Source organism: Podarcis gaigeae (assembly GCF_964106915.1).
Source record: "Podarcis gaigeae genome assembly, chromosome: 1".
Classification (NCBI taxonomy): Eukaryota; Metazoa; Chordata; class Lepidosauria; order Squamata; family Lacertidae; genus Podarcis; species Podarcis gaigeae.
The window spans coordinates 133,208,174-133,230,716 of record NC_139678.1 but is presented as its reverse complement, the minus strand read 5'-3'; the positions used below and the strand labels follow the sequence as shown (position 1 = coordinate 133,230,716).

Here is a 22,543-nt window from a genome sequence, read left to right as displayed (position 1 = left end):
CTCTCCCACAGCTTTCATTACAGCCTGAGAGAGAGAGAGACCATTAGCACATGTCCTTTCTTCTCTGGTGCTTGAGGACAAAGATCCAACTCCCACAAAATGGACATTTGTAGCTGAATACTTATCATGTGATCTAAAGTTAAACACCTCGTCAAAGAGTTGCAGAGATACATTTTAAGTTAATTATCAACCTGTTAGGCTCTCTGCAACTCCTTTGTTTAACTACAGTGGAAGTTTACATGATATGCAGTTAGCAGTACACATACAGAGTTATTTTCCATTTCAATGTACAATTGAACAATTATACTTTGCAAAAATCCCATGAAGCTGAAGTTGGTTACTGTTTCCAGTTCCTTATTTACACAAAAGCACAGATCGGTCAGAAAACTTTAGTGGCGAATCAAAGCTTATTGTGGGAAGCACCTCTCCCCTGCCAGTTTCTCGTTTGCCCTGCATCAAGCACATTATGCGAGAGGTGAACAGGAGATGTGGAAGAAGGGAGCACTTGTTGTATTTGATTGTTTCCATATCAGGACCCTTTAATACTGCTAAAGCATTGCTTTTCAGGAATCAGCTAGATGCAGAGTTTAAAATGGCGTTTTTCATTCTCCCCGTACCACACTCGGATGCTGATCTCCAAGATCCAGTGGGTTGGAATGGTTACAGTGCTGGACTAGGATCTGGGAGACCAGGCTTCAAATCCCTCACCCAACCATGGAGCTCAGTGGGGGACACTGGGCCAGTCACTGCCTCTCAGCTTAACTACACGTGACCATAGCCAAAAGGCTGAGAAGCCATCTCAAAGGGTTGTTGTGAGGATGAAATGGGAAAGGGGAGAGCCACATAAATGCAATACTAAACAAACAATCAATATATGTTTACTGAGAAGTAAGTTGCATTTGGCAAAGGTCCCACTTCTCCTGGCTTATACAAACCCATTCATTGTACTGATTAAGGGTGTAAATTTGTTCTTAATTGTTTCATTTATTTTACTTCTAGGGGGCAGCGCTGGGCTGCATGGTGGGGCTGATGACCTATGGGAAGCGTCAGTTTGAGGATCTGGACCCAGTCATGAGGCGGCTGATTCCTCCATTCCATCAGGCCATGAAAGAGCTGCTCATCCTGGTGGACACAGACTCTCTGGCTTTCAGCAGCTACATGGTGAGTGAGACTCACAAGTTTTCGACGGCGGAATTCCTCCTGCATTCTTTACCCCCTTGTTATCTTCCGCAACACGTCTCTCTCTCTCTCTGTATTGAACAGGAAAGGTAATAGTTTGAGGATCTGGAACAATTTTGAATTATTATCGGTGATGTGATTTCATTTCAGTCACCTGGAATGGTGATTGGAATGACAAATGTAGAAAGGTAAATCCCGGGGCAGGGAGGGATGGAAATGTTCTGCCGCAAAGGGCAGCCTTGTCTTTACCAGAAGAAAATAACAAATGCAGACAACTGCTGGAGATGTGGGAGTACAGATGCGAACTTAGTACGTATGATGATTAACTGCCCGATGATAAGATCATTTTGGTGCGAGGTGAAGATATATATGGCAAGAGTAATAAAAATAAATTGTTATTTAGGGAATTGAATTTAATTCTAAATTATATACCGGAAACGTGGGAGATTACAAGGGGTCAAAAAAAATGGATGTACCGTGCAAAAAAACTTGTTTTGATGAATTAGAAGAGCCACAAAAAGATTCCATTGAGCACATGGATTGATAATATGGACAGACTAGCTACATACAAACGGATTGCATGTCACCGCAAATTAAGAATGGATAAATATGAAGAAATCTGGAAGGAATATTTAAGCGATAAGGCGGACAGTGGTGGGAAGTAGGGGGAGGAGAGGTGGGGAAATATGGTTAAAAGGGGGTAGTCATAGGTATATCAGTACTCAAATCTGAAATGTCAAATTGTGTTATTAGTGTTATTGTGGTTTTTGTTGTATGTGTTTTTGTGGTTGTTGTTTGTATTGAAAAAATGATTAATTTTTTTTTTTTAAAAAAGAGCAGCCTTGTCTGTCTGGGTGCAGCTTGGGCCTTGTTCTGTAAACAGGTGGTTCTACGATGGGCAAAGTGGAAGATACTGGGAAGCAGTTCTCATAGCTTGAATAACTACTGGACACAGTTAACTATGTTTTTCTCCCTTCACCTTAGGCTGCTATGAAGCTCCCTAAGAACACACCTGAGGAGAAAGAAAGGTATGTATCGATATCTCACTTTCCATCTGTTTAACAATTATGGCTACTAAATAATCTTTTGTATGTACCTGGTTGCTGAATTTCCCTTAGCTCCTCTCATACATCTACAGATACCTGGAATAAGCAGTGGCTTCTACACCTGTTCAGAGCGATATAGCCACTGTTAGTCATGCTCAGAAATCAATGGACAATCAAAAAAGTCTATATATCACTTAAAGCGTGTGATATATGGACATGTTGGCCCAAATGCTATGAAGAGATCCCTTCAATGTCTTGCAGTTATTGAAAGAGAGGGTGGGATGTAGATGCAGCTAAACGGACTCATGGCAGCTCATTTTTTATTAAATATTACTTGAATGAGGTCAAGCAGTTTTCACTGATTCTCCATCCCTGTGCACACAGCCTGCACCCCTCTCTCTCCAGAGGATTTGGGGGAACCCCTGGAACACTTTGTGAGGTGACACACAACGGTGGCTGCAGGAAAAAGGAGAAAGCCACCCAGATGGTGGGGTACAAATGACAAAATCATTATTGTTATTGAAATGTTAACCTCCTCTTTGCTCCTTTTTGCTCCTTTTTGCTCATGGATCAAAGAGCCTTCCATGCTAACCTTGTGGGGCCTTAATTTAGGGTGGCATTAGCTTAGGGGGCCCAGAGTCCATTGCCTTCTGAGCAACTGTCACCAAAAGACTTGTCCAAATGTGTCTGTTAATTTTTAAGGTGTTAGAAGACTCTTTGCTGCCGCTATTCCCCTCTGCAATGTGTCTTTTAGGTATCATTTCCTTGTTTGTGATTTCCAGTTGAATGTACTAGAAATATATTTGGTATATACCTACTTTTGTCTATTTATTCTCTTGCAGGCGGACAGCAGCAATGCAGCTGGGTCTGAAAAGTGCAGTTGGTGTTCCCTTTTCACTGGCAGAAAAAGTTCATTCTTTGTGGCCCCTTTTAAAAGAAATGGCTCAGCAAGGAAATATAGCCTGCAAATCAGATATACAGGTATAATAAGTATTTGGTGGATGAGAAGCATTCCTTTAAAAGGGCTGTGTGCCTGTTTTATCTTTTTAATAGATCTTTTAGATATATGTGAGTAGTTTCCATTCTATTACTGCTTACCATAGTTGTTTTTTTAACCCCGCCCCCATTTTTAAACTGTTCTTATTTTATCTGTAAGGCGCCTTGAGTCCCTGTGAGGAGAAAAAGTGGGGAATGAATGAATGAATGAATAAAATAATCAAATAATGTCTCTGTTCTGTTTTTTTAAAAAATCATTTTAATTATATTTAGTCTAAAATTTATATTTAGTCAGGTTTTAATTTTATTTGGAAAACCAGCCTGGGATTCTGTCAATGAAGGGCAGTTTAAGCTTTTAAATAAATAAATATGATGCACTGATTACATAATTGTAGATTATATAAGAACTGCAAAGCATTTTGTATGCTAAAAGGTGCCTTAGACATGGCAGATAATTACATTTTATCACTGCTGTTTTGAAATTAGTGGTTTAAAACTGCAGTTTTGAAAGGTCCACCATCTCGATTCAAAATGGCATCCCATTTTGTCCAAACATAGATGAAAATCTGCTCCTTGATTTAAGGAACCATCATGCAAAATTTGGTTACAATATCTTAAGAGGTGTCCAAACGTAAAGAGAACAAACAATTTATATATATATATATATATATATATATATATATATATATATATATTATTGTCAGTTATACTGTGTGTGTAGATTTCATGTAGACCTAAAAAGGAGTCCTTGGGCTGAAATGTGCTACAAGGAAATAGCATCTTCAGGCTACAGATGAAAGTAGTAATGTCTCAGCCAACCATAAAATAGATAAATTACTATTTTTATCTTGTGAACCACCCTTACAAGAGGGTTGTATATCAATGTTAATACATAAATACGTACAAACATGGACTTGGGTAATGTAGAGCCTAATAGAAGCCTAGCCTTTTAAGTGCTTCTGCATGAGCTCCAGAATGCTCTTACCAGTTGCTGGTTTGGGTGGTTTTCAGTGGTTCATAGTGACCTGTATCTTTTATTGATGGTGTTTGAAGTCACAGGCCTCCTCTGTGTGCTTTGTCTACAGGTGGCAGCTAAAGCTTTAGAAGCTGGTGTGTTTGGTGCCTATTTCAATGTTGTCACCAACCTGAAAGATATAACAGATGAAGGCTTTAAGCAAGAGGTAAGAAATGCTCAGGCCTTCTGCTCCAGGGACTATGTTAAACTCTAATTAAGTGCTGTGTCTCTGGCATTGTTCATACAGGCAAATCAAATATATTTTCAGTTCTCCCAATTTCTATTTTTTGCAGTCTTAAATTTGCTTTCCCATATTTCCACCAATAGCTTACAATTTATTTCTCCCCCCCCCCCCCAAAAAAAATCCTCATGGAAATTCTTTAGCATTTTAGGACAATTATATCTGAATATACACATTTTTCAAAAGCAATTTTCCCTAACATATAATGTGTTTGTGTACGTTATTTTTACCAATACACACATACTTTACCCTAATATATGCATTTTGTGCATGCTACCTGACTGGAAATCTGCATTGCAAAATTCAGAGAGCTGCAAATGTCAGAGGATAACTGGCGTTGGTCGGATGTACTCCCTTCCCTATAATCTGTTGCAAACAGGCACTAAGGCAGGCATGGCCAAACTTGGCCCTCCAGCTGTTTTGGGACTACAACTCCCATCATCCCTAGCTAACAGGACCAGTGGTCAGGGATGATGGGAATTGTAGTCCCCAAACAGCCGAAGGGCCAAGTTTGGCCATGCCTGCACTAAGGGAATTGTCACAAAAGGTCCATCTGACCCTCCTTATTCTTCAAACCCTGAACATGTGTGGAAGTGGGGAGGCAACCTGTAATGGTTATAGGGGTTGCTCGTGCGTAAGTTGCCGCCACTCCTGGCTAGGTTGCCTGGTTAAACCTTTCCTGTCTGGACAGCCCTTCACCCCGTGGCTGTTCAGTCACTAGCAGAATCCATCAGTGGGCGTTTTTTGAACCTCTTCCAGCATAGAAGCTCTTTGACGCCAAGTCTCCGCCTACTCTCCCTGCGTGGAAGTCTTCTGCGCAGGGTGGGTGTGGGCAGCGGAGGACCCGTGCTCTCCCCGCTCGTCTCCGGCAAGGAGTCCTGGAGCCTTTTCTCCAATTCCCCCATCCGCCCCCCTTTATCCATGGTGTTACGCTGATTTCCTTCCCCAGCCGATGAGCTGCCCCTCTCCCTGCTGGGCCCTTCTCCTGCATCGCTTTGGAGCCTTGCCTCCGCCTCTGGCTCCGATGGCAGTTCCCTGACACAACCTAACTATCTACACATGGCCTTAAATGTGTTTCTTGTGTGTTGTGTGGGGCTGGGACATTTTGAATTGGGACCACAGCTTGTGGGGAGAGGAGGTTTAACTCTTCCCTACCTGAGGTCTCTTCCAACTCTATGACTGTGGTCAGGGCCTGCCTGCCAGTGGGGCAGGGTGAAGCAACTGCCTCAGGCAGTAGGATCCACAGGGGCAGAAGATCAGGCCCCAAGGACCCCCTGCCTCCTCTGCAGCACACAAGGTGCCACCACACACGGGCACACCAGTGGCCAGAGTGCCACGTCCCTTCCGGGCAGCAAATCTCTGCCAGGGTTTTTCCTTGAGCAGAAGTCCTTGTGGAGTGTCACTCCCCCTTGTGGCAGGTGGCCCTTATGGAGTCCCCTCTCCCTGCCCAGTTCCAAGGAGAAGCCACAGCAGGGGCACTTCAGAGGCCAGATCTGTGGGGCGGCAGAGGGGGATGTTTGGCCTCAGGTGCCCAAGGGTCTTGGGCTGGCCCTGTCTGTGCCACGAATGAGGTCAGGGACCAGAGTCCCTTGAGTCACATGGCCCACTCCTTGTTTGTACAGGCTTGGGTAAGCCACGGCTGAGCCTGGGGATTGTAGTCCTTAAATGGGAAGGTTGGGTTATGACTAGAAGACTCTGCCCCCCTGCACACATACTTCTCCCCAGGGCTGCTTCATGCATGTGCTTCACACAATTTTAACTCTCCTGTTCCGTGTAGGTGCAAGGGAAACTTTCCCACTTTTTAGAGGAAGCCAAGAAAAGTACTGCGTTTGTGCTACATCAGCTGGAGAAGCGGACAATGTGAATGATTCTTCATATCAGGAACTGCTTATCTATGGATGTATAAGAACCAATTGTATTATTGCCAGGTTGTATGTACCGGTAGATAGACATGCAGACGTGCTTGTGATTTCTGTTCTACAACTTCAAATGCAAAGTTCCATGTGCCCCAATTCTAGTCTTGCACATTGCTTCCTTGGTGGCAGCGTGGGGCTTGTTGTTCTTGAACCAAAGTAGCCCCACCCACACCACCAGGATAACAGGAGAATGCATTTCAAATTGCTCTGTGTTCTAGTAAATGCTTGTTATACAAAAAATGTCCAATGTATCAGAGCCCAACTTCATTGCATTGTGCTTGCTCTAACTCAGAAGTCAATAGTACCTGTGTGTTGTATTGATCAGTCTAACGATTGGTTTTGCCTGGATTTACTCACAATGATTTCCTTTCACAATAAAGCTATAAAGAACTGTGTTATATGCCGTGCCTAAAGTGAGTCATTAATAGATCCAGCTAGCACACTGATTTCTGAGCTCTGAAAGGTTGCAAGCAGGACTTTCTTTCAGCTGGAACCTCTCAGGTGGGCCCTAATGCTATTCTGAAAGAACGAAGGAGGCGTCCAGGATGAGTTCTGGCACCCCTCTTTCCAGAAAAATAGCACTAGTTGCAAGGAAATATGTTTCCTTGTCCTGTATGTGCAGCAAGGCAGCTGCTCTTCTGCTGAGTGGCAGCCATGAGGGGTAGCTTCATGTATTTATCACACCCAATATCTGCTTTTATTTATTACCCCTCTAATTACAGCAATTAATCTACATTGCATTTATCAAGTATCTGTGCTCAAACTATTGTACTTTGCTCCAGCTGAAGAGTACACAAAGTGGCATATGAAAGGACCCTGCTCAGTCCAACATCGAATACCCTCCACGTCATCTGTTGAAATTTTCAGCCCACTCCCTGCTGGGGTGCATTACAGTGTCAGAAGCTTGCTCTTTCTCTCTGTGAGGGCTCAGCAGTTATGCCCTTTGGCCTGACTTGCGTCACTGTGTAAAAAGGGTGGAAACAAAGATAAGCTCCTTTATCGAGACAATTTGACTCCAGCTCTTGCTTCCGCTCCAAACTCTGGATAATTCTGCTTATAGAGCTCGCCAACCTAGAATAAGTTCCTCCTACTGTATTTCATGTATGATTCCTGTATCATATGCTTACAGGGAACCTTTAATTCACTCTGCATAAGTAATAATAATATATGGGCAGTCATCTGCAATATCTCTCTTACTGGGCTGAGTTCAAGGTCCTGCTTTTGGTATCTAAAGCCCTATACAGCTATGGAGCCAAACAGAAATTCCGGCACACATCACTGCAACTCAACTCTAAACTCTGGCTTTGTCCTTCTAACTAACCATAAACTGGTGGGGAGGACGCACCCATTTTCTGTCTCATTCAGAGCCCCTTTCCTTTGTCTCCCTTATTGGCCCATCACCCAGGTGATCACCTCAACACAGGAAGCGAGCCTGTCTTAAATGTAAACACTTGCTGGATCACAGTGTTTCTCAACCTTGGGTCCCCAGATGTTGTTGGACTACAACTCCCATCATCCCCGAGCTCTGGCTTTGCTAGCTAGGGATGATGGGAGTTGTAGGCCAAAAACATCTGGGGATCCAAGGTTGAGAAAAGCTGGAAGATCTCACATACAGCCTACTTAAAGGTAAAGGTAAAGGGACCCCTAACCATTTAGTCCAGTCGTGGCTGACTCTGGGGTTGCGGCGCTCATCTCGCTTCATTGGCCGAGGGAGCCGGCGTACAGCTTCCGGGTCATGTGGCCAGCATGACTAAGCCGCTTCTGGCGAACCACAGCACCGCACGGAAACGCCGTTTACCTTCCCGCCGGAGCGGTACCTATTTATCTACTTGCACTTTGACATGCTTTCGAACTGCTAGGTTGGCAGGAGCTGGGACTGAGCAACGGGAGCTCACTCCGTCGCGGGGATTTGAACTGCCAACCTTCTGATCAGCAAGTCCTATGCTCTGTGGTTTAACCCACAGTGCCACCCATGTCCCACGACAGCCTACTTACTTCTACACAAATTCCTAGCATTACTTGCTGAAGAACAAGACACCTGTCCCTAGATCTACAGAGAAACAGCAAGAAGCAGTTTCCCTGTAGGAAAGAAACAGGCAAGTTAGCAAAGGAATTGTGGTAGTGGTGGTAAAAATTGCTTTACCTTGTGCAGAAATGACTTCAAAGCAATCCACTCATGGCTTACAGTGCTTTATTCAATTAAAAAAACAACAAAAGTACTATGATTTACAAACTGTGAGAAAACTATTGCATATTACAGGCATAGCTGGGCTTTGTAATGCTAACTGGTTTGACACAAACCAGCATGAAACATAACAACATCTTTGTTTCTGTGGAAAGGGCCAGTCAGCAAGCCCCTCTGTTTTGAGACAGTGGTCTCTCTCTCTCTCTCTCTCTCTCTCTCTCTCTCTCTCTCTCTCTCTCCTTCCATGACTACTTTCTGTCACTCCTTCCATGACTACTTTCTGTCACCTTCCATGACTACTTTCTGTCACTCCTTGCTGCATTAAGCAGTTGTTTGCCTTCAAATAGAATGGGGAATGGGGTTGGGATTTTGCCACAAGGCTGGGGAAAAATTCATATAAGCTAAACAAGCTATAGCTTAGGGCCCCACTCCCCCCCCCAATTTAAAGGATGTACATTTCCAAAATATAAGATAAAAAACAAAATAAAACCTGCATACAGCAACAGTGTTTTGTGATGTGTAGGCTCCTATTTGTTGTGTGTGCAAATGGCTTTAGATACCTATTAGGTCCATAAATTACCATATAGCATATAAAAAAGGTAAAGGGACCCCTGACCGTTAGGTCCAGTCACGGACGACTCTGGGGTTGCGGCACTCATCTCACTTTACTGGCCGAGGGAGCCGGCGTATATATTCAACACAAAAAACAGTGACAATTGTTGTTGACAAAGGACAGCTGGATGTATAAAGGGCCCCATTACCTTCAGTAGCTGAGGGCCTCATCAAACCTAAATCCGGCCCTGATCACATTGCACATTACATGTCTAGGTGTAGCATAGATGGGCTTTGTAAACCTATTTGCAAGGAATTTCACAGCTATACCTGCAAGCCTTCTCAAAACATTAACATAATAGTGCAAAATTAACATCTTCCCACCCGTCTGCTTGAGAAGCTGGGCTTTTCACGGACCTTTTCAATGTCTCTGAAGGTGATCTCTCCCTCTCTTGGAGGGAGAGGGGCCGCAGGAAGTAAATCCAGTTGCTGTTGGAAAAACCAAATCATTTTTCAATGTACAGTGGTGCCCCGCAAGACAAAATTAATCCGTTCTGCGAGTCTCTTCGTTTTGCGGTTTTTTCGTCTTGCGAAGCACGGCTATTAGCGGCTTAGCGGCTATTAGCGGCTTAGCGGCTATTAGCGGCTATTAGCGGCTATTAGCGGCTTAGCGGCTATTAGCAGCTTAGTGGCTTAGTGGCTATTAACGACTTAGCGGCTTAAAGAAAAAGGAAACAAACTCGCAAGAACTCGCAAGACGAAACGTCTTGCGAAGCAAGCCCATAGGGAAATTCGTCTTGCGGAACAACTCAAAAAATGGAAAACTCTTTCGTCTTGCGCGTTTTTCGTCTTGCGAGGCACCACTGTACCTAATGGCAGTGTCAATGAATGCAATGAATTCTCCCGTTTTTCCAGGGATGGGTGGCAATCTGACTCCCAACATCTCTGGAGCACTTTATGGGCCAAACAAAGGCAGATAACCCTCCAAGTGGTTCTTGCTCCCGAAACTCATGGGACCCTGGCTGCTGGGGCCTCTTTAAGGGCTTCACACATAAGGATTGGTCCCCACTCCGCAAGGGCATTTTGGGGGGTTGTAAACAAATAATCTCCCTTTTCCCCTTATGGGGTATCCAAGAGCCCATATAGAGTCCTTATGTAGGTTCCCTATTGGTAGGAGAAAATAACAGAGGCCCACCAGAGAATATTGAGAAGCAAAGCAGCTAGTAAGCCTGATCTTTATTGATCTGTTGCAACTGGGTGCTCCCCTCACACGCAGGAAAAGAGGAGGAACCCAGAACCAAGGTGTGCCTGCCCTTATATAGACATTTTAAATTCCCTGTCCTGGAGATCAAGACCACCCCTCCATACATCATACATACATCACAGAAGGGGTATAACCTAAGACCACCCCCCAGATACATCATACCTACATCACAGAAAAGGCGGTCTACAGCATTGTTTATCTCGTATGAAAGGTTACCTGTTAATGCTCACTTGATTGGATACCCTGGGGAGCCTGGCCAGTCTTTTGTAATGATAAATACTTAGTTCCTGAGCCAGGTCACAGGCTCGCCCTATTCTAACACAGACATACCCTTAAGACAGGATTTGTGAAGGAAAAGACAATGGGGAGGCTTTTCCATTTTCCTTCACCTTGCAGAGAAATCATTTGGTCAGTTGGGGGGTCAAAAGTGGTTTCCGGGCTGTTTTCCTGTGCTGCTTCAGACATGTGGTTTATATATTTATGTATGTGTTTGCTTGGTACATTTATGAACATTTAATATATATCTAAGACTTTAAAATTCTTATCACAGGGGACAAAATTACTGGAGTTTTTTTGTTTTGTTTTTTAAAAATCTCACTCAGTTCTGCCGGCCTCGGCTGCTCCTCTGGCACATTCACACGCACCTCCAATTCCTGCTGCTCACGCATGCAAAATGCATTTCCCTCTTATCATTGGGCCAGAATAAATATAGCTCACCGAATCAAGGTATTCCCTTTCCATACCACACCTCAGGCAGGTTTGCATTGTCATTGTGTACCTAGTCTCCAACACAAGCAGGTGACCTTAGTGCTGGGGGGTGGAGTTTGCATTTAAAAGAATGTGTGCAAACTGGAAATAATGGAAGGGAAAGTTGAATAAAATGACCTTTTACTAAGCTTGTTCTCTGACGGTGACACTGGTTTTCCGTGCTCTCTGATTGGTAGGAAAGTCTTTAATTGCTGAAGGTGTGGTTATATAAGTGAAGGACGCTTATTGTATGAACCCCTAGGAAAGACTCCGCCAGGACTGCAGGCGTCACTTTGGTACTGTATGCAGTTTCAGTATTGAGCTGGGGGAGTAGGCGGTGGAAGACCTCCCAGGCATTTGAGGGAATATTATTGCACTTGTAGCTACTTTTGTGTTGTAGTCTGGGGGGGGGGTATTCTTGTTTCATTGTTAAAACTTTGTGCTTTGAGTTCGTATTCCAGTCACCTAGAAATGCTTTGTAATAGGTGAAAAATAAATCAAATACATTTTCAGTTGCATGCCTTGTATTTAGGAGAACCAGATATATAAAGATATATAAACCTTTATTTTTTATTCAGCTAAAGTTTGTTGGTGTACACATATAATTCAAAATCCAGCATACCCCTAAAAACCTAGTTAAGCTAGCACCAACTTTTATATTTGGCTCTCCTAACTGGGTAAGATACAGCAACTACTTTGCTTGTCAAAGCAACAATACCTGTTTTAACAAAAGGTGAAAAGTTGGGCCCCACTCACTGGGTAGTTTTCATACGGTGCTGTTGCTCTTGGACACAACTTGTCAATGGATGATTCAAAGTTACTGTACGAGGTTTTTCAGAGTTTTGCCCCATAAAATGCATTGCCAATCTCAACTCTTGTCTAGAGCTGATTCTTAGGGCTGTTTCATGTGACATTTTCTGTTTCTTTCTCACTGCCTTCCCAGCCGCTCTCGTCCATTTTCTGCGTCACTCCTCATAGTTGTGATCTGTGTAGGTTGTGACTCAGAAGGTCGAGGGAGTTACGTTGCGTAAAGGAAGCCCTGAAACACTTGCTGAGAAAATGCAGTAACCTCCTTTCCCTCTTTATCACCAATTTTGTTGCTTGCTAAACCTTCACAGCCAAGCAACAAAGTCCACTTTAAAAAACAAAAACAGATGCCCTGTCACATTTTATTGTCAAATGAATAAAGATGGTGGTTCGCTGCAGATGTAAAAGCAGGGATTGCTGGGTAATGGCAGTTTTGTGAGAGGTGGGTTGGGGAAAAAGGGCTCTCCTGCAGTAAATTTTCAGTAACTACAGTTCCTTCCCATTGAATATGTGAATGTTGCCAACTAAATTAACTGTGATAAGGGGGTATAGGGATCTGATTATTGCACGTTGAAGTTCATCCCACAGATCACTGTGGTTGCAAGATCCACTTGAAAATTGCTTAGGGACTTCCGTAGACAGCCTGGTGATTTTTCTGCCTGTTGTAGCAATCATAAGGAGCTAGGTGCTGCACAATTTTTAATTGTATTTCTCTTGTTTCTTTTGTTTCTTATATATTGTATTTTATTGTATTATTATCCTAATACAATTAAATATAAAAGAAGGAATAAAAGAAACAATAAAATATAATTAAAAATCAATATACTTCATGTGATGGATGTGCTGTATGCAAGCACAAACACACCATTGGCCACCTGGATGAAGCTTGTGTGTGGACCATTTTGGGGCCCCCTGTGACAGATGTGGTACAGAATTGAGTTTGCCTGGGAGATGTCAAAGCACACTTGCCATTTCCCTTTGTGTCAACTTGTTGTTAGGGATGCTTGCTGACTGTGCTTCCTTAAGCTGATCTTTTGACAGAAATGATAGGGTAGCCCAAGATTTAACAAAAGAATGACTCTCCATGCACTCCCAGTTCTCTCAGCTGGGAGAGGTTCCTTCCTGGGCTTCCCTTGCTTAGGTTTTGTTCTCTTTGGAATGAGATCACTCGAGTCTGACTGGTGTACGTAATATTTGATCTGAAGTGGAGCAAAGCAAAGGTGAAGGCATGGCGTAAGCATCTTAACAAATTGCCGAAATCTTCCACAACGGTTCTTGAGGGAAACAGTACCCTTCAGAAAAGCCAGTGTGGTGTAGTGGTTAAGAGCGGTAGTCTCGTAATCTGGGGAACCGGGTTCGCTTCCCCGCTCCTCCACATGCAGCTGCTGGGTGACCTTGGGCCAGTCACACTTCTCTGAAGTCTCTCAGCCCCACTCACCTCACAGAGTGTTTGTTGGGGGGGAGGAAGGGAAAGGAGAATGTGAGCCGCTTTGAGACTCCTTAAAAGGGAGTGAAAGGCGGGATATCAAATCCAAACTCAAGACACCACGAGCTTTTCAGAACCTTAAACTTCAGGCATCCGACCTGTCTCAAAACTCTGGTCTTTCTTGTTGGCGTCTTACTCATAGCCCTAGGTTGTCTCCCCTGCCAAAAAGTGGGGGAGGGGGTGTAGGGTTGCCATATTTCAAAAAGTAAAAACTAGGACACCCCAAAAGTTGTTGAGCTTTTCTTTAGGAAGATCCCAAAATTGTTGCACTTTTTTTTAGGGAAACCCCAAAGCGTTGCTTCCTCCCCCCATCAGTTCCACCTTTGAAATCCCGGTCATGTCTGGAAAAATCTGGACTTCTTGCAGCCCTAGTAGAGATGGGAGAATAATAAGGATGAGTCATCTCTGGCCGTCACCTTTGCCCTCTTGGGCCATTTTACTTCCCATGGCAACATATCACCAGCCTATTTACCCCACCAGATAATATACGGGACCAGCCCTGGCCATCTAGTTTGACCACTTTAGCAGCCCTGGCCTTGCTCAGACCACAGAGTTGGAAGGAAAGTTAGAAGTCATGCAGTCCAGCTACCCCACTCCCTTTCCTAAGAGGAACCTAAAGCTAACAGTTAGTAGAAGGGCACAGAGAAACAGTTCTGAGCTATATTGGCAGTTTTGGAGACAATTTTCTAGCTGGAGTTAGCTGGATCTGGGGGGCAGCCTAAATTTCTTACATTTGATCTCTGGGAATCTGATGCAGAGTTAGCTGTGCTGCCTGTTGTTGGGGGGTGTTGAGGTACCCACTCTTCACTGCTTGTGTAGGATATACAACACATTTTTCAAAAGGGCTGCAAGTCCAGAAACCTCTTGTACAAATGCTACTTCTGGTATGAACTGGCAGAGGGGCTTCAGGTAATCCACTCTCGGCTTCATCCCCGCATCCACAACAAGGGAATGCATGTTCTAACTTACCTTACCAAAGCACCATAAGGATGACCAGTTAATGCATGTGAACCACTGTGAAAATTTGAAAGCAGTATACAAATGCTAAGTGCTCTTATTAAATAAAATAAACAGTATAAAAACTGTGTAAGTTTCCATCTCATCCAATGAAAATGAGCCTGCAACATCCTATAAAAATCCTCTGGGAACAAATGTCATTGAACTGACTGGACGTCCCATATGACGGCAACAATTGATGGCCTGAACAACTCCCATCACTGTGGAAAATAGAGAACCCTTCATGATCTGAAGCCTGTTGAACTTCACTCATTATAAATGTGCAGCCTAAAATGATGCAAAGTTAGTGATATGTAAGTCATAAAATCACAGAATTGTAGAGTTGAAACAAAAGCCTTTAATAAAAGTAATGCAAGTACCATTTGAATAAATGATAAATGGACACTGCAAGGGCAAACAGCTTGGATTCACTGAATACATTCTCCTTTTGGAGCTACTGAAGGCATAGCGCTGCCAGAACAGGGTTGGAAGCCTTTGGAGAGAGAGAGAGAGAGAGAGAGAGAGAGAGAGAGAGAGAGAGAGACAGGACAGGACTTTTCAAATAAATAACTAAACAGTATGACTTCATTGCAGGTCGAGACTTTCTCTTCTGACATGTGGAACCCCAATTCAGGTAAACTTTGCCTTGTCAACATATCTGGTGGAGGCAGTTATTGGGCTCTGGCTTCAGTGGCAAGTTGATTCACCACATTGTAGCATATTTAAATGACCTAGACCAGTGCAGACAAACAGCCCACACATGAGATTGTGGCCTACACACACACACACACACACACACACACACACACAGGGATGGGGGAGCTCTTTTATTTGAAAATAAATCTGGTATATTATTTATAGCACTATAGATATGTAACACTATGGACTCTGAAGAAAGTTTACTTTTTGTTCACAAATAAGCACTGACCTTTGCAGTTACCCAGCTGGGAACCAGCTGCAACTAAGACATCTGCAGGGTCAGATACTGACTTACCTTGCAGGTCTGGTGTGAGGAGAAATGGCACACGGGGCATGAAAAACGATCAGAAAAAAACCCCAGGGAGGCAGAGGTCATGGTTTCCTGAGAGAAGACCTTCCCAATTTCTGGCTCCAATGCATCAGCTTGATCAAACCTGTTAGTTGACGAAGGCAGTAACTATACATGGCCCCCAATCCTATGATGTTTGTTTTACTCTCTGGCAGGAATGCCTGGTGGGATGCCGCCGCAGCAGCCTTACCCTCCTGCTCCTCCATACTCTGGACCAGGCATGCAGCCCTGCCCACCCCCAGGGTACCCTGGCCAGCTGCCTCCCCAGTCTGGATTCCCTGGGCCCTGTGCGCCCCCTCATCATGGACCACCCCACCACGGACACCATCCTCCACCTGGAATGGTCCCTGGAGGCTGCCCTCCCCCACCGCCTGGATGCCATCCTCCCGGAAGCCACCATGGGCATCACAAAAAGCCAAAGCACCACAAGCACGGCCATGAGCACCATGGGCACCATGGGCACCACGGCAAAAAGGTAAGGAGGAGTGACTTGAAGGTGTCTCTCTGAGTCAAGCTGCAGAAGAAAGGCAGCTTCAGTAGGCATGGGCCTACAAGGCTCCAGTGCAAGGACGACCAGGGAGTCAGTTAAGCCGTAGGAAATGTGAAGTTAAGTCTAAGGAGAAAGCGGATGCCAGAGTTTATCTTTCCATGTAATGTCCCACTAATTACTCAAAATCTTCATCATAACAAGCAGGCAGAAATAAAACTAAAGAGGTGAACTTAGAGTGGGTTGAAAATGCAGGAGGGGAAGAAAACACAACAGAAATCAATAAATATGAGCTGAAATAGCAGCAGTGATGGCATCTGTTTCTCTTTCAGCACCATGGCAGTTCCAGCAGCAGCTCCGATTCAGACTGAGAAAGGTGTCCGCTCCCAGCTGCATACTTGCAATCGATCCAGACCTGTTCTGACATTCCTCCATTGTCTTTCACATGGTCCAGTAATCATGTAATACTTTGTTCAGTTTGTAGCAATCCCAAAAGAAATGTTTAAAAAGCCATGTGATATCAAGTCTCCCTTCCATTTTCCATATCCATTCCTATATATCCATTCCTATCCATTTCCATCTTACCCCTGAAATAAAGGCATAATTTAGATACCCACCTTGACAAAGACTGAAATCCTTGCATTTTGCAGGAGTGAGACTCCTAGTCACATATGGAACATGCTTCACATGAATGTTTACATCAAATGCATGTTTGTCCACTGACTCTTCTAGCAGTTTGCTGAATCTTGGGACTGGCTCATAAAGGGTATTCTATGCTGGCTAACATGAAAGTGTGTTCTAATGCAATGATAAACGACAATATTTTTAAGCTAGTGTGAAAATGAGTTTATTTACCAAGAGTGCAATTTTGGCTCAAGTAAGGATGTTATTGCAGAAACAGCAATCCCAAGAATACAACTGAAGTTGCAATTTCATTGCACATCCATCAACATGTTTTGCATGATGTCTGACTTGATGAGTCACACTGTGTCTCCAAGGAGGAGGTGCTTTGTGATTAATGCGGGAGAAAGGGTGGTAACAGCAGTTAGAAGGAGGAGAGACAGACTTTCCACAGGAAGGTTGGGTACGTAAGAAAGGCACTCAGAAAGACAAAGTCTAATGCCATCTCATGCCAGCAGTGCTACTCATTGTGATTGGGGAAAGGGAAAGCGAAACCTGAGGCAAGGCAAGGCAAGGCAGGTGGCTTTTGGCTTCTCCTTAAGCATGGTGTGAAAACTCATGCTGCAGTAGGGGGAGCCAGAGACAATCCAAAGTGGATTGTCATGCCAGAGACAATCCAAAGTGATCCCCATAAAAGGTCTCAATGGCTGTCACCTGGACTGGAACAGGACGGTGTCAGCACAGGATGAGGACCCTCCATGGCTCTTCACCCTTTCCCTGGCTCTTGGTGTTACAAAGCGGACATAGTTAAGCTTGCAAAGTACATTTAATGGATGCAAAGTACATTTAAGTGCTAGAAAATTCTTTTGCTGCAACCATTAAGCAATCGCATGAAAAGCAAGGAAGAAAGTCCAGGCATTCACTAATGGAGTGGCCCAAAGCCCAGGACTCAGTGCTGATAATTTCCTGCAGCTGCTTTCACCTGTGAAAAAGGGTGGGATGCGACACAGCTGCATAGGAAACACTGGCAGGGTTTCCTTGGAAAGAGAATAAGGAGGTTTTAGCACCAGGATCAGGACAAGATTCAAATTATTCCCACCTCCCAGTAAAGGAACCAGTTTCTAGAAACAGATGATTGGGACGTGAGGTGCTGATGTGTGGTGTGGGGATGGAAGGACAGTTTACTGGAGACCCTTGTTGGAGATGATTATTCTTTGTGCTGAATGTGAACACTTTGCTGTTCTTCTGTTTAGCACCTACATGATTACAGCACAAAAAAATCAGTTTAAACAAAGTTGTAAGACATGACAGATTACACTGTGTAGTTTTGGATCCTTCCTCCACCTTGGTTTTAATTAGCACCATAAAATTGAGTTGAGTTTCATCATGAAATTTAAAATGAGCCTACAGGTTTTGGCTATAAAAATAAATCCACCATTTGCTAAAAACCATATAACAATTTTAGGACATTAATAACTTTGGTGTGTGATGAGAGACAGCACTTCCCTGCAGCTAACAGATCCACCTAATGAATCTATCAAAGAAGCCAGGCTGGGAGAGGCTGGCATAGTCCTTCTCCCGGAAAATGGCTGCCTGGTCCCCCAGACCAATCTTCAGCAGAACATCCATGTCCACATCGCTCCCTAAGGCCACCACGGTGGGCATCACATTCTGCTTCTTCATGGAGTCAACAGCCTCAACCAGGTTTTTGCTGCCTGTAATGCCATCTGTGATGAAGACAAATGACAGCTCGGCGTTGCGCCTGGCTGCTCTCTGCCTGTCTCTTGGGTTGATGACAATGTTGTTGACGGCATGGATGATGCCAGACCCAATGTTGGAAGAAGAGTCCAAGTATTTGATCTGATCTAAGGCATCCGAGATGATAGTGAGATTGTGTGTCAATTCAAAAGCCACCCTATGTTCGTTCTCACTTCCGTACTGCACAAGGGCAATGCGCGCATTCATATTGTCATTGTTATTTCTGGCCAGGGTTAGACGTCGGGCCACATCTTCAACAAAACGGTAGGCCCTCTGGAAGTTCAGTTCGCCAATTCTTTCAGAGCCATCCAGGAGGAAGACAATGTCCACAGGGCGCTGTGTGCACTGGGCAACAGCAAGCTCTGTAGGGGGAAAAGAAAACAGACCGTCATCCCTCTGGGGCTACTGATGAGGGCATGGCTTTCATAGACTCATAGAACTGAAGAGTTGGAAGGACCCCAAGGGTCACCCAAGCCCTGCAATGTAGGGGGTGCTGCTGTTTTTCTAGACTGTAAGGTCTGCAAACCTATTGACCTATCAGGTTGAGGGAATGTTTCCTCTGCTATAGCCCAAGAAACAGACGAGGGCCTGGGGTTGAAACCCATATTCAGCCATAAAGCCCATTGGGGGTTGTTAAGCAAATGACTCAACCTAAAAGGTGAAGGGTAAAGGGACCCCTGACCATTAGGTCCAGTCATGGCCGACTCTAGGGTTGCGGTGCTCATTTCGCTTTATTGGCTGAGAGAGCCGGCGTGCAGCTTCCGGGTCATGTGGCCAGCATGACTAAGCCGCTTCTGGTGAACCAGAGCAGCGCACGGAAATGCCGTTTACCTTCCCGCCGGAGCGGTACCTATTTATCTACTTGCACTTTGATGTGCTTTCGAACTGCTAGGTTGGCAGGAGCAGGGACTGAGCAACGGGAGCTCACCCCGTCGTGGGGATTTGAACCGCTGACCTTCTGGTCGGCAAGTCCTAGGCTCTGTGGTTTAACCAATAGTGCCACCTGTGTTTCAACTCAAAGGGCTGTTTGAGGATAAAAGGGTATGAGAGGGAGAACCATGTATGCTGCCTTGAGCTACTTGGAGAAAAGGTGGGATAGAAACGCGATGCAAAATTTAAAAATACCCAGCATACTTCAAAGGAATATTGACAGTGGCAGATCTGACAAGCAGCTAGTCCTGTGAATCAGTAAATAATCTAAATCAAATAAACCTCTTTTTCTGAACCCACATCTCTCTATTAACAAGTGAGTTCTTTCCCCACCAAAGAAAAAGTGAACAATACAAAACCTTTCAATGTTTCACATTCACATAACTGATTCATTTCCTCCCCTTGAATCTGGTACAAATATTTTCTACCTGAATGTTTGTAGAAAGTAAGGTCGTCATCTGAGATTGTTAAACACTGGACATGATATTTTGGGCAAAGAAGAGTAATTTATACAATGCTCCAAACTTGAAAGAAAACCTGCCATGCATTCAGCAAGGCAACTCAAAGTCAAACACGAAATGCTTAAAGCAGCTCACAAGAACTCCAGACAATAATGACTGAAGAGCCAACAATAAAGAAATCTGTTATAATATTTGTTGCTTCCAAATTATACAATGAAGGGAAAGAGGGCTGCATACAAAGCTGAACTCCTGTCCATTTCTGCCCCAGGTGTGGTATTGCTTAGTACTTCAGACATCTTAGTTAGCTGAAGGAAGAAAACATCCGTTTCAAAGAGGCTGCATCTACAAACAGCAAACATTTCTATAACTTCATGTCAGATATTTGTGGACTACAGTTCTTCAGCATTCTGAGGAGGCTCTTCTCTTACATCTAAAAAATGATAACACCCCACCCCGACTCCCGCAATTGACGGGTATTTCATGCAGCAAGTGGAAAAGAGTAATGAATAACTCTTTTTGGTGTGAAAAGGAGGAATGGTCTCGGTGTTGGCCATCTGCTTCACAACTTCTGTGCCTGGGGAAGAACCTGCCCCACAGCAAGGCAAGACCTGGGCACAGAAATCTGTGCTTTTCTACACATATCCCCCCCCCCCCACCTCAGTGACTTATCCTAAATTTAACCAAGCCAACCTGGGGCAAAAGCACTTTGGGCTTGTCCACACTTCAGCTGCCCCATTCTTTCTAGCCCTGGCCTGAGAGGCTCTTCTGTTATCCGTGGGAAAACCTGCTGTTTCCTGCCGAATCGGAACAAACATCGATGGGGGTTTCTGTGGATTGGCATTTGTCAGAGCAATCCACAATTCAGCGGTAAACAGAGGGTTTTCCCAGGGATAAAACAAGAGCCTCTCAAGCCCATGCCTAGAAAGCGTGGAGTGAAAAGAAGAAAAGCTGGACCAAATGGAAGAGCCCTGGCAGTTTGTAAACTAACCTGATTATACACCCCCTTACTTTTGAGTTATGAATACTCTACTTTTAAGGATACTTGTAGATGTTATTGCTAGCTCCTTTTTAGTTGTATAGCTTGCGCTGTTAAAAAAACCCAAAATGGACCTAGCAGTTCTTGCAACCACGAAAAGAGGCTGCAAATGCGTAAAAACTATTCAAATTAAGAGTCAAAAGCTCCAGTCTTGCCTGTGCCTGCTATGAACTGAGAGCTTACTTACCTGTATTATTTATGTCCGATAAAGGTTCACATTCTCAGAACTTCTGAAAACCTCCTTGCCAGTGAGGGATATTGGAACAACAACTTTGTATATACCTAAGTGCAGAACGCCAGGAGGATCCTGGAAAGGGCCTTCCTTCCTTCCTTCCTTCCTTCCTTCCTTCCTTCCTTCCTTCCTTCCAATTACCACTTTGCTCCCAGAACCTTCATGACTGTCCCGCCACGGCCACAACTGCAGCCACAACCCTCACCTGTTGACCATGCTCCTCAAGGGAGGCCATCTGGGCTGCAGGACCAGCCCTGTTACCTGAAAGAACACTCAGTCAGCTGCCCCTGAGGACCAGCCCAGATCCTTTCATTTATTTGGTAAGTTTCTATAACACCCTTCGTCCAAGGATCACAGGGTAGATTACAGTAAACCTAGCAACACTAGGCATTATATAAAAAACCCCCCTCTGCCTTCAGAGCTAACTTTTGAACCTGGAGCACCTCGTCTCACTCACGAGAACCTTGCCTGGTGATGATTCTGTTTCTTTTAATGATTGGCTCTGCCCCCCCCCCCCCCCGGATTACATTTTCTGTCACTTTAATTGGATTACTGTTTTCTCTCATGTTACTTTATGGAACACAAGGTGTGGGGTTCACGGTCTGCCCTGTCCTTGACAAGCCCACAGCTTTTCATATCATTTATATGATCAACAACAGATCTGCTCAAAGCCTAGCCGATTGCATCCTGCAAGTCAGCTCAGCATGGAGCCACAGAAGCAGTTACAACCATTTTTTAAAAGAAAATGCAGTCGGTGGCCATGTGGGTCTTAGGTGCGGTTCCACATGTGTGCAAAGGTGAAGGCAATATCAGATGAGCAAATTTCATGTATTAGGACAAAATCTGGATTGGCCTGTGATCACATGTCAGACTACAGTCATAAGACGTACACAGTTCATATGGGTCAACTTTGCAAAATTAAAATTAAAATTAAGGGGGTATGTAAAATGTGTGTGAATTCTGTCTTTATGATAAACCTCTGTTTGCCTCATGAAGTTGGAATAGTGGAAGGGGGACTTGCACAAAGGTTGAACTGCATTCAGAATTCAGTTCTGCTTGGCTAGGAGTATACTATCAATAGTTACTTGGGATTTAGCCAGTCATTACTGAAGTTTGCAGTGGTGGGAGTCGGGTTAAATTAGATTGCTTAAAAGTGTCTAGCAAGCAAGCAATCCCTCCCTCACTGAACCCCTTCAGACAGTCTAGTTCCACCTGCTTTCTAATGCTTGGTGAAGAAAATAACGTTTGCTAGCAAAAATACCATTTGAAGCTATATGGGATTCCCCCCCCCCAACTTGGTCACAACTAATAATGATAAAACACAAATACTGAATTGAATAATTGTTCAGAGTCTTTTAAAAACAGGCCAATATATTTGTAGTTTTCCCAAATGTGTATTATAAATGCATTATTTCTTCATGCAGAGGCTGTTTTTGCTACAGTGTTGGAAATACAACAATAGCTTAAATGTGTTGGACGCCTTATCTAATTCTCTTATTGACTATCTATGGCATTTTGGGCTCAATTATGGGCCCTCATG

At 44.1% G+C, this 22,543-nt stretch overlaps 3 protein-coding genes across 5 annotated transcripts in view; 2 read left to right on the top strand and 1 right to left on the bottom strand.

Annotated features, from left to right (window-relative positions):
* The window catches only part of FTCD (formimidoyltransferase cyclodeaminase), a 28,576-nt gene extending 21,785 nt beyond the window's left edge, over window positions 1–6,791 (top strand). For both annotated transcript variants that reach the window (XM_083755903.1, XM_083755902.1), the window contains exons 10-14: window positions 1,000–1,161; window positions 2,164–2,207; window positions 3,068–3,206; window positions 4,307–4,402; window positions 6,255–6,791. In XM_083755903.1, the coding sequence (XP_083612029.1) occupies window positions 1,000–1,161; window positions 2,164–2,207; window positions 3,068–3,206; window positions 4,307–4,402; window positions 6,255–6,341 (528 nt within the window). In that variant the 3' untranslated portion in view covers window positions 6,342–6,791. The remainder of the gene's footprint in view (window positions 1–999; window positions 1,162–2,163; window positions 2,208–3,067; window positions 3,207–4,306; window positions 4,403–6,254) is intronic.
* Window positions 6,792–11,305: 4,514 nt separating this feature from the next.
* Window positions 11,306–16,581, top strand: LOC310833141 (uncharacterized protein). Of its 2 annotated transcripts, none has more exons than XM_083715506.1 (4): window positions 11,306–13,254; window positions 13,491–15,064; window positions 15,634–15,953; window positions 16,298–16,581. In XM_083715506.1, exons 2-4 carry the CDS (start codon window positions 15,010–15,012, stop codon window positions 16,334–16,336), a joined length of 414 nt encoding a protein of 137 aa, XP_083571632.1. In that variant the 5' UTR covers window positions 11,306–13,254; window positions 13,491–15,009; the 3' UTR covers window positions 16,337–16,581. The 2 variants fall into 2 exon arrangements, 1 of the variants encoding a protein (XP_083571632.1); XR_014558574.1 differs by having other exon boundaries at window positions 11,317–11,437; window positions 15,025–15,064.
* Window positions 16,582–16,787: 206 nt separating this feature from the next.
* COL6A2 (collagen type VI alpha 2 chain) overlaps window positions 16,788–22,543 on the bottom strand; it is a 44,243-nt gene continuing 38,487 nt past the window's right edge. The window contains exon 29 of the mRNA XM_083706218.1: window positions 16,788–18,706. Coding sequence (XP_083562344.1) covers window positions 18,099–18,706 — 608 coding nt within the window. The 3' untranslated portion in view covers window positions 16,788–18,098. The remainder of the gene's footprint in view (window positions 18,707–22,543) is intronic.